This window comes from Rana temporaria, chromosome 3 (assembly GCF_905171775.1).
Source record: "Rana temporaria chromosome 3, aRanTem1.1, whole genome shotgun sequence".
Taxonomy (NCBI): domain Eukaryota; kingdom Metazoa; phylum Chordata; class Amphibia; order Anura; family Ranidae; genus Rana; species Rana temporaria.
This window is the reverse complement of record NC_053491.1, coordinates 214,407,548-214,421,149: the sequence shown is the minus strand read 5'-3', so window position 1 is coordinate 214,421,149 and position 13,602 is coordinate 214,407,548. Positions and strand designations below refer to the sequence as shown.

General features: G+C 39.9%; 1 protein-coding gene across 1 annotated transcript in view; it reads left to right on the top strand.

Annotated features, from left to right (window-relative positions):
• LOC120930418 (dynein heavy chain 3, axonemal-like) overlaps positions 1 to 13,602 on the top strand; it is a 530,045-nt gene that overhangs the window by 214,108 nt on the left and 302,335 nt on the right. The window contains exon 17 of the mRNA XM_040341605.1: positions 6,290 to 6,482. Within this exon, the coding sequence (XP_040197539.1) occupies positions 6,290 to 6,482 (193 nt within the window). The remainder of the gene's footprint in view (positions 1 to 6,289; positions 6,483 to 13,602) is intronic.

The window sequence follows — 13,602 nt, the reverse complement described above, 5'->3', positions numbered from 1 at the left end:
TCTTCTGGAGATCACTCTTATCGCAAGTTTTTACTGTTTGTTTTGTAAGTAGTTCTTTATATTCTATTTTAATAAAACTAAGGATAATGCACAAGGGTGGTGCGTCCTTTTTTTGTTTTTTTGTTTGACTGTTAGAAAACCCCTATCCTTTTGGGCAGCAAGGCCTGTGATATTATCCACTACAAGCTCTAGTCCATCCGGTTCTCACTTGTGCACAGGAGTGTTGTTTTTTCTCCTCCATCACAGTGCCTCTGCAGTCTGCCCCCCTCCTCTCTAACATGACACATCCCCATTCTAATGTCTGCCCCCCCCCCCCTGCACAGGACATGTACCTTTGGCAGGGCAGAAGCCTGCCCGAAGATGTCATTCTATCAGTAGGGCAGGGGGCAAGAGGAGCTCTCCAATCTGATCTGCATCTTCTCCCATCCCCTGCCCTGCTGACTGGATGACATTGTCGGGCAGGTGGGCGGAGGAGTCGGGAGAGGACAAACAGGCATGGTCGCACTGCGGGATGTGATCGACGACCGTGGCCTTGGTCTTCTTTCATTTCCTGCTGTGTGGCCTGGTCATCAACAGGCCACAGATCAGCACTGGTCCATGGCCTGGGGGTTGGGGGCCCCTGTTATAGAACACAGGCTGGGCAGCCCTCAAACACAAAATGGAATGAATCCAGAAAGTTAATAAAAACATGAGTATTACGCCAATAGTTTAGGAGTACCATAATATTTCATTATAACATGTCAAGACAACATGTTTCATGGGTCACAAGACTCCTCTTTTATCCGACCCTAAAATGTATTTTGGAATAAAACTTTAAAAAGAATGCTGCAGCAGAATTTCTTCATTAAGAAAAAAATGGCTTCAGCATGGCTTTTAAATTTTTTTTTTTTTAAATTTTAAGAATGCAAACCTGACACTCCTTTTTTAGTCTATCCAAGATTTAAAAAAAAAAAATGTCTGGAGATATGCTTCCTGGTACTGTACCATTATATCTATTCAGGAAAGGATTACACTGCGGATAACATAAATAAATATGGAAAAATAATAATTAATAATAAATGTGTATTCTTCCATGGAAGAAAGATGCTTTACCACTGACTAGTAAACAAGTTTATAATAATTGCTAACTACAAACATATCCATTAGTAGGAACCACCTTCCAAATCAGCCTAAATTGAATCCAGGAAACAAAGACTAGAAAGCAAGATAGCACATTTTCCCAGCTTTGTATAAATGCCAACAAATTCATGTTTCACTTCTGGACTCCAGCATGACACTGAGTAAAATACTAAAAGCAGTGAACAATGTATTGTTCTGATTTACAGGCAAACAAGCTTATTTACAAGGACAGGTGGATCAAGACTTGTCATCAGAATCCATTCGAAAAAGAGTGAGGAAGGATAATTGGGCACATTTAGTAAGGCAGTGCAAATAGTACTAATGATGTCCAAAGTTTAGCAAAACACACAAATCTGTCTGTATTATTTTTTTATTAATCTGAAAACAGTAATATAGAATTTGGTAACTGAGTATTTATCCTGCAATAACGCTATTTGCACATCTTTAATTAATAATTTAGGATGCTTACAACATGTTCTGCTTTGTTGCTGTTGTCTTTTCTGTGTCTCATGATGTCAAATATTTCAGACATTTCATATATACAAGTCATGCAGTTCAAACCTTTCCCTTGACCCTATCCATCCTCTCTCTATGCAAAACAGTCTCACACATATATGTATATAGGGTTTTTATAAGATTTAACTCTCGACATTTTTTCTTACTATAGTAAGAAGGCCAGAGTTCTGTTTTCTGTTTTTCCAATGTTGTCTTTGATCAGGAGAAAAGGCAGTAGTTAGTGAAGAAAACTTTTCTGCTAGGGGAGGGAGAAATCCAGGCCAGTCATTTGAGCAGAAACATAAAGCTAGGACCTGCATTTTTCTTTGTCCAATCTATCTAACAAGGTGAGGTGTGAGCAATAACATAATTGTGGTAACTCCAAGAAAGGCAGCTGACCCATACCTGAAAGAGGTTTACATGGCTCCAGGCAGCTATCCCATAATAACACCTTCCCTGCTAATGGAAGCACAGGTGCTGGCTCTGCAAATATCTTCAAGAGAACAAAGAAATTCTGGAAGGCCGCACTCCTTAACCACACCTTTATTTAAGTCTATTAAAATCCATATGGTCACAGGAGGTACAGGAACAAAACTGCTGATGTTTCACACCACTTATAGGTGCTTACTAGTAAGCACCTATAAGCAGTGTGAAATACATCAACCATTCTTTTACCTCCTGTGACCATATGGATTTAAATAGATTTAAATAAAGGTGTTGTATCGGAGTGCAGCTGTCCAGCATTTCTTTGTTCTCTTGACCCATGCCTGACCCTGAGTTCTGCTGTGAGGAGAAGGGAGTCGGTGATGACTGGATGCCAAGAGGACCATCAGGAAGACCTTGTCATGTGGTCATGGAGCTAGAAGGGAAAATGCAAGGGGGTATATTCAGGGATAGGATCTAATTCCAAGCAGGTTAAAGTGTTCAGTTTGTAGTTTATAGCTAATTATTACATGTTACATTCCATAAATAAATTACAAGATGTACAAAATGAAAATACTCACATACTTGGAATGATAAATAATACATATTAAACATGAAGCAATCACTTGTTTACGATATCAGATAATGAACTACATTGCCAAGTATAAAATAAACCAGCAAAGTGGGTTCAAGCTTTTAAATAAGCAAGAAAGTCAGTAAAACATTTCTTTAGGGGTTTGCAAAAAGTTTCTTATGAAACTGAATTTGTGAAAGGTTTAAAAAAACATTAATATTTACATCGATAAAGAGTACCTCTATAAAGCATCCTGGCATTGGTCATGTATAGTTTATCATATAGCTCTACTCTACATATCTCTATGGTTGCTGGACTCCAGGTATTCTGAGGCCCCGTACACACGTCCAAGAAACTCGACGGGCAAAACACATCGTTTTGCTCGTCGAGTTCCTTGTGAAGCCGCCGAGGATCTCGGCGAGCCAAAATTTCCCATTGAACAACGAGGAAATAGAGAACATGTTCTCTATTTGGCCCGACGAGATCCTCGTCGGCTTCCTCGGCCAAAAGTGTACACACGACCGTGTTTCTCGGCAGAGTACGGCTCCGATTGAGTTTCTGGCTGAATTCTGCCGAGAAACCCGGTTGTGTGTACAGGGCCTGAGGCTTTCTGGTTTTGAGCGTGTGACTATGCTGGTCAGGAGACCCAAATTCACTAAGTAGATTTACTTCTTTTGTGGCATTTCACTTAAACTCGTTAAAAAAAAACTTTTATTTTCAAGTGTAGTGAATGAGAATGCAATATCCAGAATATGTAAAACAAATCGCATATTTGACTTTGAAAAAGCTAGCATTTTGCAGAAATGTTTAAAACCTTATCCTACGTTTAGTTGTATGCTGAGTTTTTGCCCTCTGGGTATGTTCTAAATGCAGTTATGCATGTATTCAATAAACCTATGCTGTTTAACTATTTATTCATTATAAAAAAAGAGGACAATTTGAAATAGGGATGGGTAGAACATTTGTGCCAGGCTGGGAAGCTCAATATAAGGTAATGTTTACAGATGATTTAATATCACTACATATAAATACTGACTGTGCATTTCATTTACCGTATTTTGATTAGAAATGTATTGCCAATCTTGCAAGCAGACATTATTTACCTAGCCTAATATTGAAGGTGCAAAAAGAATGTTCAACTAAAATAATTTCATCAGACCTTATATTGTTATCTAATCTGTAAGAAATCCCAGTTTAGACACCTGGAAAATAATTCAGTCCATTAATCAGCATAACCCTGGAAGTTGTTGGTATGGTGCTATCATATTCGATTGGTGTTTGTGATTTTCTAAACCAGAAAATTAAGCAAGCAGGTACACAGCAGGGCATTGCAAATTTATTTGCTCACATGAGGTAATAGCTTTTTTCTTACTTTTATTTTTTTCTCAAGGCAATTTTGTCTGGAAACAGACTCTCTAATCTCATGGAACATACATCAAAAAGAAGGAAACAATCTCCCATGACAAAATTGGTATATGTCTGTTAATTATTAAATTTAACAGCACTTTTTCTAAACCCTATTTTTACACTTTATTTCATGTGCATTTAAACTACATTCGAATATTTTGGTAGATAGGCTGTTATCCTGTTACTGTAAAGCTAGCTAGAAATGTATATATATATATATATATATATATATATATATATATATATATATATACATAAAAAAACAAAAAAACAAAACAAAATGATTCCCCCATCTACACATTGAAGGTAAATTTGGGAATCCCCAATGCTGTGCTATAGTATTCTGGCAATGGGGCTCCTCCACTGTCAGAATACACTACTTAGCCCTGCAGCCGCAAGATCAATCAAACAGGAACTGCCATAGATGGATTGAAGTTCATCCAATCCCTGCTGAACTGGCCAAATTTCGATCCATTTATGAACAGCTTTACTTTGGACAATATGGGATATTCATATACTAGAAAGCTCCATGTTTTCAACATTCTGCATATACATACTCTAACTTTGCATTAAATCTCTAGCTATTTATTGTCTATCTAGATCATTTTCTATGATATTTTACCAGTGTTTGATGTTCCCAGTTTATCCTCCTCATCTGGGGGGGAATTAATTAAACATGTAACAATTCTCCATCTGTGGCTAATGATGTATAAAAGCTTTCATCCTGCTCTATTTTCCCACCCTAGGACTAAGCCCTGGTGGGCAGGGCCAGGGTGTATGGTGGTGACATGTAGGCTTAGGCTGCTCCTTATTATTTGTTCACCTGGGCTGCTCAGGTGTAGCAGTGATGCTTTCCTCTTTACATAACTTTGTTGAGGCTGACAAATATTACAGCTGTAACTGGAGCATTTTTAGACCTTCTGACACTACTTTCTAGCAAAGGCCATGTTTGCGTGAAAGTCTTTTTAATTTCCTCAACTATTGTCTCATTTGGAATCATAGACACTAAAAAAGATGAAAGGTTTACCTAGAACTCAGTGCATACCAAGCTGTAAAAACAAGGCAAGGATTGTGGAAAAGTTTAGGCCATGCTCCCTTTATTGTGTTTAAATCAACTTTAATTATGAAATGAACTTTATCCTTTAATACCAAACAGAACTGCTGTTAACTATTGACAGACAGATATGCTTAGTCGATAAGACTCAAGCAGAAAAATGTTATACCAACCAAATAATAGTTTACCAACCACTGTCCACCCACAAAGTGGGCCACATTACCCCATAAAGATGGACCTTTAATACCAAACTGTTGTTAACCAATAACAGACCAACATTCTTAGTCACCAAGATTCAAGCAGTAATATCTTACACCAACCAAATGCCAGCTTGCCACCCACAAAGTGGGCGACATTACCCATAAAGGTGAACCGTGAAAAGGGGAACATAACAAAAAGGAGGGTGGAAGGGGTAGCGGGTCAAAAGATCCAAATGGAAGGCTGAAGATTATCCAAAGGTGAATCCAGATGGCCGAACCTAAGCTAAATGCTGACTCTGCCCAGTGACAGGAGACAATATACAAGTGAAAGGTTACACTTATTCGCCAAAAGACTTTTCACCAATCCAGTGCTAAGCAGCTGAGGTAAATCTTCCTAGCAACAGCATGCAACTTGTCACACAAAATAAAAACAACTGGCAAAGCAGTCATAGAGAGACATGTACTTAACAATCATCATAACCCTCTATTACAGGTACAATTTATTTAACAAACATATGGGTGATAGGGATTAGAATCCCATGGGGCTACTTCTCGATTTTTATTTGTGGTCATAACATTCTTTTTGCAACTGCTCTCTGATATTTCCCTCCAGCAAAATGCAGATTGTAATTGTATAACTAATTTTTTATTGAAATAGAAGGTTACATGCAATGCTAGCCCCAACAAAATGAATGTTTTAAAAAATGATTATATGCTTTAAGTCTATATTGGTTTTATTTTGTCTACTAGTCCTAAGGTATATAAGTATCAAGTCAGTCAAATACTTATGATTTTCTTCCAGAGCCTATTATAAAATAATTCACTTGAGGCAAAATGTGTAAGCAGTAGTGCCAGAATTTGACATGCTCTGGAATCTATGACAATTAAATTACTGCAAAGGCCTACTTGGGAGAAAATGTCATACTGCAAAAGGATAGAAATAAAGGTCTAGACAGTGCTGGAATCCTCCATGTGCTATTATTGTGATTCTTAAAATAAATAACATTTTTATAACAGAAAACAGTTGAAAGAGATAGAAGATCAGATTTTGGAAGTGCTATCTCTGTCACAAGGAAACATCTTGGAGGACGAGCGAGCTATTGACATTCTTTCCTCAAGCAAGAAATTGTCCCAGGAGATCCAGGAGAAACAAGAAATAACAACTAAGACAGAGAAACAAATTGATGAAACCAGAGATGGCTACAGACCGGTATGTATGTTTTTTCATGCCTATATGCCATGTTGTCATTAGGCAATAACCACAAAAATGACTGAATAAAGATTGTTTAAATATTACCATAAGGTATAAAAAGAAAGTAAGGTAAATGTTTTTTAAAAATAATAAAACAAATAAACAGAAACAGAAGTTGCATAAAAGAACAATTGACCTAATGAAGAGGTAAAGAGGGATATGTACAGTATCACAATACCAACATTTAGGCCGCGTACATACGACCGGTCCATCCGATGAGAATGGTTCGACGGACCGTTTTCATCGGTTCACCGCTGAAGCGACCTGATGGTCTGATGTGCCTACATACCATCAGTTCAAAATCTGATCGGGTCAGAACGCGGTGACGTAAAACACAACGACGTGCTGAAAAAAAGCATGCGTCGACTTGATTTTGAGCATGCGCGGGTTTTGAACCGATGCTTTTGTGTACTAACCATCGGTTTGGACCTATCGGTCAGCGGTCCATCGGTTCGATTTTAAAGCAAGTTCTCTAACTTTTGTCCGAAGTACAACAGACCGATGGGGCATACACACGGACAGTTTGGACCGATGAAGCTGAACTTCGGTCCGTTTTCATTGGTTTGAACCGATCGTGTGTACGCGGCCTTAGAGTCTAATTAGTTGATTTAAAGAGGTTGTAAAGGTAAAAAAAAAAATCCCCTAAATAGCTTCCTTTACCTTAGTGCAGTCCTCTTTCACTTACCTCATCTTTCGAATTTGCTTTTAAATGTCCTTATTTCTTCTGAGAAATCCTCACTTCCTGTTCTTCTGTCTGTAACTACACACCGTAATGCAAGGCTTTCTCCCTGGTGTGGAGTGTTGTGCTCGCCCCCTCCCTTGAAGGGGGAGGGGGCGAGCAGGAGAGTCAAGGACGCTTACTAACACACAGCTTCTTTTCTCTATCTGCAATGTAGAGAACTTAGAGAGCAGCCCAGATCCTCCTCTTCTCAGGTCCCACTTTGGCGCTCCTGGCCCCTCCCTCCTGCCGAGTGCTCCCACAGCAAGCAACTTGACACAAAGCCATGGCTAGGCTCTCCTCATTGGCTCGCTGACCTTTACTGACAGCAGGGGGAGCCAATGGTGCTCCGCTGTTGTCTCTGTCAAACAGGAGGGAGAGTCTCCTGGATCTCAGATAAGTAATAGAGTGGTTGGGGAAACTGCTGCACACTGATGTTTTTTATCTTAACACATAGAATGCCTTAAGATAAAAAAAACTTCTGCCTGATTGCTTCCTGGGCTCCAGAGATTTCTGGTATTCTGGGGCCTGGTGAGTGAACCCTTTAGAAGGGGGGAGTTTGATAAAAAAGGTTTACTTAGTTGACCTCAGACATATGTGTCCCCAGTTGGGGTGTCTGGTTCGACGATTATTATTTTTGTTCTCCTCAGAAGAATCCCTCAATGTGGTTTGATAATACATTTTAGAATCGAGGAAGTTACTAGTAACCGTTCTCATTTTCATCATAAGACACGGTCAGTTTTTTTTTTAATCTTTTTTTTTTTCACAATATGGCTTTCTTATTTTTTTTTCTATACTTTGTTGTATTTTGCTTATCCACTTATTTGCATTTGTTGCTTTGGACAATGTAATGTACCCCAGAGTGAAATGGGGAATTTTTGCTGTATTGTACTGCCTTTCAATAAATTCCTCTTTAAAACTTTAAAAAAAAAAAACTTCTGCCTTTACAACCCCTTTCACTCCTTGAAAGAGCACTATTCTGTCACTTATCCCCCCTCAATCCAGGGAGCTTTAAATTCTTGCACTGGCACCTCTTTGTCAGATAGATTCTACATAGGAACATTTCTGCCTATCATTACTTTTCCTAATACCATTAAAGGAGACCTCTGCATCCTACCTCAAAATGGCCCTTTCTCTTTTCCCCATGTCTACACTCTTGTGGGCTCCAGAAATGCATACCCCCATCTTTTTCTGGGTGTACATTCAGAAGCGCCATCTGCTTATTTTTCTCAGGCTCCCATTATCCATTTTACCACAATGCAATTTACCAGTGTTGGTATCTTTTGCTTTCTAAATATAAAGATGACTCCTACTAACTACAAATCTCTCTGACTGATGAGCAATGATCCACCACGTGTCAACTAGCTCACACAAGCTTTTTTAGTGCTCATATGGAGATTGACTACAAATAATCTTTCCTTTTGGCACAAAATACCCACAAGATTACATAAAACAGACCTCCTTATGCCTATAATATGTTAGAGATGTCAGAACTAAGCACAGATTCTGTGGGTGGGTCGTGGGTGGAGTTGTGATGTCAGTAGACTCCTCGCCCACCTCTACACTCTCCTTGTCAACATTAATTTTCTCCTGTGTATTTCTTACACTGAACTTCTGCTGTGATCACTAACACCCAGTCAAAACCCCCAAAAGTCACCACAAGACTTCAGCATGCCCAATCATGCTGAGGTGTGGAGCAGCCAATCCTGGGAGAGCTGGAGAAGAAAGGAGGGGATGAGAATTACACATAAAGCCTCTCTAAGGGATGCATGAGATATATAAATCACCTGTTACTCACAGCAGTGGGTAGGAACTGACTTATTTTTCTCTGTATGTCCATTTTTATCTCACTGAAAATATTTTTACAATCCTTTATTGTATTTATGTATTTATGTATTGTATTTTATTTATTGTCAAATATTTATTTGACCATGGTATACAGGGCCCTGAAAAAGTATTCATACCCTTTGAAATTTTCCATTTTTTTTTATGTTACAACCAAAAACGTAAATGTTTTATTGGGATTTTATGTTATAGACCAACACAAAGTGGAAGGAAATTGATAAATGGTTTTAGTGTGACCTGGACTATTTATGTTCAGCTACCTTTACTTTGATACTTCTAACTAAAATCTAGTGGAACCAATTGCCTGCAGAAGTCACCTAATTAGTAAATAGAGTCCACCTGTGGGTTATTCTCAGTATAAATACAGCTGTGAAGCCCCCAAAGGTTTGTTAGAGAACCTTAGTGAACAAACAGCACCATGAAGGCCAGGGAACACACCAGACAGGTCAGGGATAAAGTTGGGGAGATGTTAAAAGCAGGGTTAGGTTATAATAAAATATCCCAAACTTTGAACATCTCACGGAGCACTGTTCAATCCATCACCAGAAAAATGGAAAGATTATGGCACAACTGCAAACCTACCAAGACATGGCCGTCCACCTAAACTGACAGGCTAGGCAAGGAGAACACTAATCAGAGAAGCCCATGGTAATTCTGGAGGAGCTGCAGAGATCCACAGTTTAGGTCGGAGAATCTGTCCACAGGACAACTATTAGTCATGCACGTCAAAAATCTGGCCTTTATGGAAAAGTGGCAAGAAGAAAGTCATTGTTGAAAGAAAGCCATAAGAAGTCATGTTTGCAGTTTGCGGGAAGCCCTGTGGGGGACACAGCAAACATGTGGAAGAGGGTGCTCTGGTCAGATGAGATCAAAAATGTTCTTTTTTATCTAAAAGCAAATGCTATGTGTGGCAGAAAACTAAAACTGCACATCACCCTAAACACACCATCCCCACCGTGAAACATGGTGGTGGCAGCATCATGTTGTGGGGATGCTTTTCTTCAGCAGGGACAGGAAAGCTGGTCAGAGTTGATGGGAAGATTGATGGAGCCAAATACAGGGCAAACTTAGAAGAAAACCTGTTAGAGTCTGCAAAAGACTTGAGACTGAGGCGGAGGTTCATCTTCCAGCAGGACAACAACCCTAAACATACAGCCAGAGCTATAATGGAATGGTTTAAATCAATATGTATTGGATTGGATTGGAATAAATACTTATAGAGCGCCGAATGCGAGTTGTGAAACTCGCGTCTAAACGCTTACCAACAAGCTGGGGGTATCCAGTTCCCAAGAGCAAAAAGAAGAAACTAGGACATCTAAGTAAAAGAGGGGAACAGACAAGAAATAAACAGAAATATAAAAAGAAGGGGGGGGTGTCAGGGCACAAAAAGCCTATCCCTACTCCCTGACCATGAACTGCAGCCTGGGATTAAGGCAGCGTCCTGCTAAGGGCTTGGAAGGCCAAGTCTCTATCTGTAGGCTTGTGAAAAAATAAGTGTTTTCAAGCCCTTACGGAAGGCCATCAAGGAGGAGGATGCTCGGAGCAGATGAGGGAGCTGGTTCCAAAGAGAGTTCCCCAGTGTTTGGAGCCGGCGGCCACCTTTTGAAGCTGATCGACTAGATTGAATAATTGCTAACAGGGCGTCAGTCGAGCGAAGCTCTCTGGGTGGACAGTAGTGTTGTGTCATATTCGATAAGTACAACAGACCTAGTTGCCAATAGGCCCGAAACACCAGACAGAGTGCCTTGAACTCAACCCGTTTTGCTATTGGGAGCCAGTGTAGATTCTTAAGCACCGGGGAGATGTGATTCCGCCTTGGGCAGTTTGTGACTAGTCTTGCAGCATGATTTATGTGTTAAAATGGCCTAGTCAAAGTCCAGACCTAAATCCAATTGAGAATCTGTGGTAAGACTTGAAAACTGCTGTTCACAGACGTTCTCCAACCAATCTGACAGAGCTTGAGCTATTTAGCAAAAAAGAATGGATGAAAATTTTACTCTCTAGATGTACAAAGTTGGTCGAGACATCCCCAAAAAGACTTGCAGCTGTAATTGCAGCGAAAGGTGGTTCTACAAAGTATTGACTCAGGGGGGTTGAATACAAATGAATGCCGCACTTTTCAGATATGTATTTGTAAAAAAATTTGAAAACCATTTATCATTTTCCTTCTACTTCACAATTATGTGCCACTTTGTGTTGGTCTATCACAAAAAAAATCCTAACAAAAAACATTTACATTATTGGTTGTAACATGACAAAATGGAGAACGTATCAAGGGGTATGAATACTTTTTCAAGGCACTGTATATGAAAATTTAATAGCAAAATCATGCTTGTAGTAAGGTTGGAGATTCCAGAATACATGTATGCGGCCTTTAATAATTAATTTAACCAATGAAAAGTTAGTCATCAAAAATACAGAAATAGAGTTTGCGAACATGCAACTATGTGGAGAAGTCACCACTATGCTTTAAAAACAATCTACTTGCAAATATAGAAAACACAGCATAAGGGGTGAAGTGTTGACTCCAAATGTGCATAAATGCTTCCAGTACACTCCTAATTTGTGCCACCCCATCACATACAGGGAACATAGGAACATAGGGGGTTATCCACAAAAGGGATACGCCGGCGTATCTACTGATACGCCGTCGTATCCCTGTTTCTATCTATGGAACTGATCCACAGAATCAGTTTACCATAGATAGGCAGAAGATCCGACATGTGTAATTGAATTACACTGTCGGATCTTAAGGATGCAATTCTAGGCCGGCCGCTAGGTGGCGAGGCCATTGCGGCCGGCCTAGAATATGCAAATGAACACTTACGGCGATCCACGAACGTTCCGACGGGCTCGTCGCGCTAAATCTACGTCGTTTACGTCGAGTTACGCCGTGTAAAAATAGGGCTAAGTCCTATTTGACTAAGCCCTATTAAGTATGGCCGTCGTTCCCGCGTCGAAATTTTAAACTCTACGTCGTTTGCGTAAGACGTGCGTGAATGGCGCTGGACGCCATTTACGTTAACGTCTAAGCAAATGACATCGGAGCGACGTCTGTTAGCGCAATGCACGTCGGGTAAGTTACCCGACGGAGCATGCGCAGTACGTCCGGCGCGGGAGCGTGCCTAATTTAAATGGGACTCGCCCCATTAGATTCGGCACGCCTTGCGCCGGACACATTTAAGTAACACCGCCGCAAATTTCAAGGTAAGTGCTTTGTGGATCGGGCACTTAGGTAGAAATTCTGTGGCGGTGTAACTTAAATCGGAAGATTTAAGTTACGCAGGATATTTGTGGATCTGGCCCATAGTATCATTACATGATCTCTGATTCTATGTGGCAGCTGGCGGAAAAAATATCTGGTGCATATCTTGAATATTCTTCTGCTATATTCTTGGACACATATCCTGCAAAACAATAGAATAAAGAAACCAAATACAGGACTATTAGGTAAAACTGAATCCGTGTAGATACGTTATCAGTTGAAACTATATTAATATTTACTACACTTGTATAATATAAATGTTATTGAGACACAAGCTAACAGACAGGTACTGAAGAAAAAAAAAGGTACATACAGAAAAATCCTCAGGCTCAGTTTCCCACTTTGATGTATCCAAACCATCCTATATAAATGTTTTTCACCAGCACCTGACTTCAATACATGCCAATTGTGTCAGTACCTGCTGAACAGGAGGGATACACAAGTATTTCAACCAATCACCCAGAAGTACCTCATACACCCCTGACTAGTGGTTTCTTTTAAGACCTGGGAGCTGTACAGCCCAGGCATAATCAAGGATGTCCCTGCATTTCACTGATGATGGATAACTCCAGAGGGGAGAGAGGGGAAGAATGACATTGGCTGCATTGGAGGCAAGGGGACTTGAGCCCACCCTACAGTGAGTCAAGGAGCCAGATTTTCTAGGCGACAAATGAGGTGTGTGTGTAGGCTGCTGAGGGGTGAGAAACCCACTAGTCACCGGGGAAAACAAAAGATCAAGGCTGCCTAGTCCCACTCCTCCAATTAAGTTTTCTTCAGCCAATACACCCAGAGACATATTCTCGCAGCTGGTAACCCATCCGTCATAGTGTTTCCTATTTAAATAAATAAAACATGCATAATTACAGTATATTTCAAAAAGACTTTGATGGGCAAAGTTGAGACTCCCTGGCCTGAAGATTTGTATGGACGGGTTAAGTATTAATAGTTAACTGAATAGTTTACTGACAAGAGTGGCTTGGTGTATACAAGCATTACCAGGGTGGAAAACATTATCCCTTGAACTTTGCACTGTACCTAGTGAATGTATTCCCATGTAAAATTGGTGGAGTGCACCTTGGATCATTAATTGGTTAACCATTGAAATTTCTTCTCATTAGTTCTCTTCTGGCAATCATCTAGGATCTTTAACATATTTAGATGGATTTCTGCTGCAACTTACACTTTTTAATATTCCTTTACAAGTTTGTTCTAGGCAACATTACACAACAGTGTTAAACTAAACTTTCTCT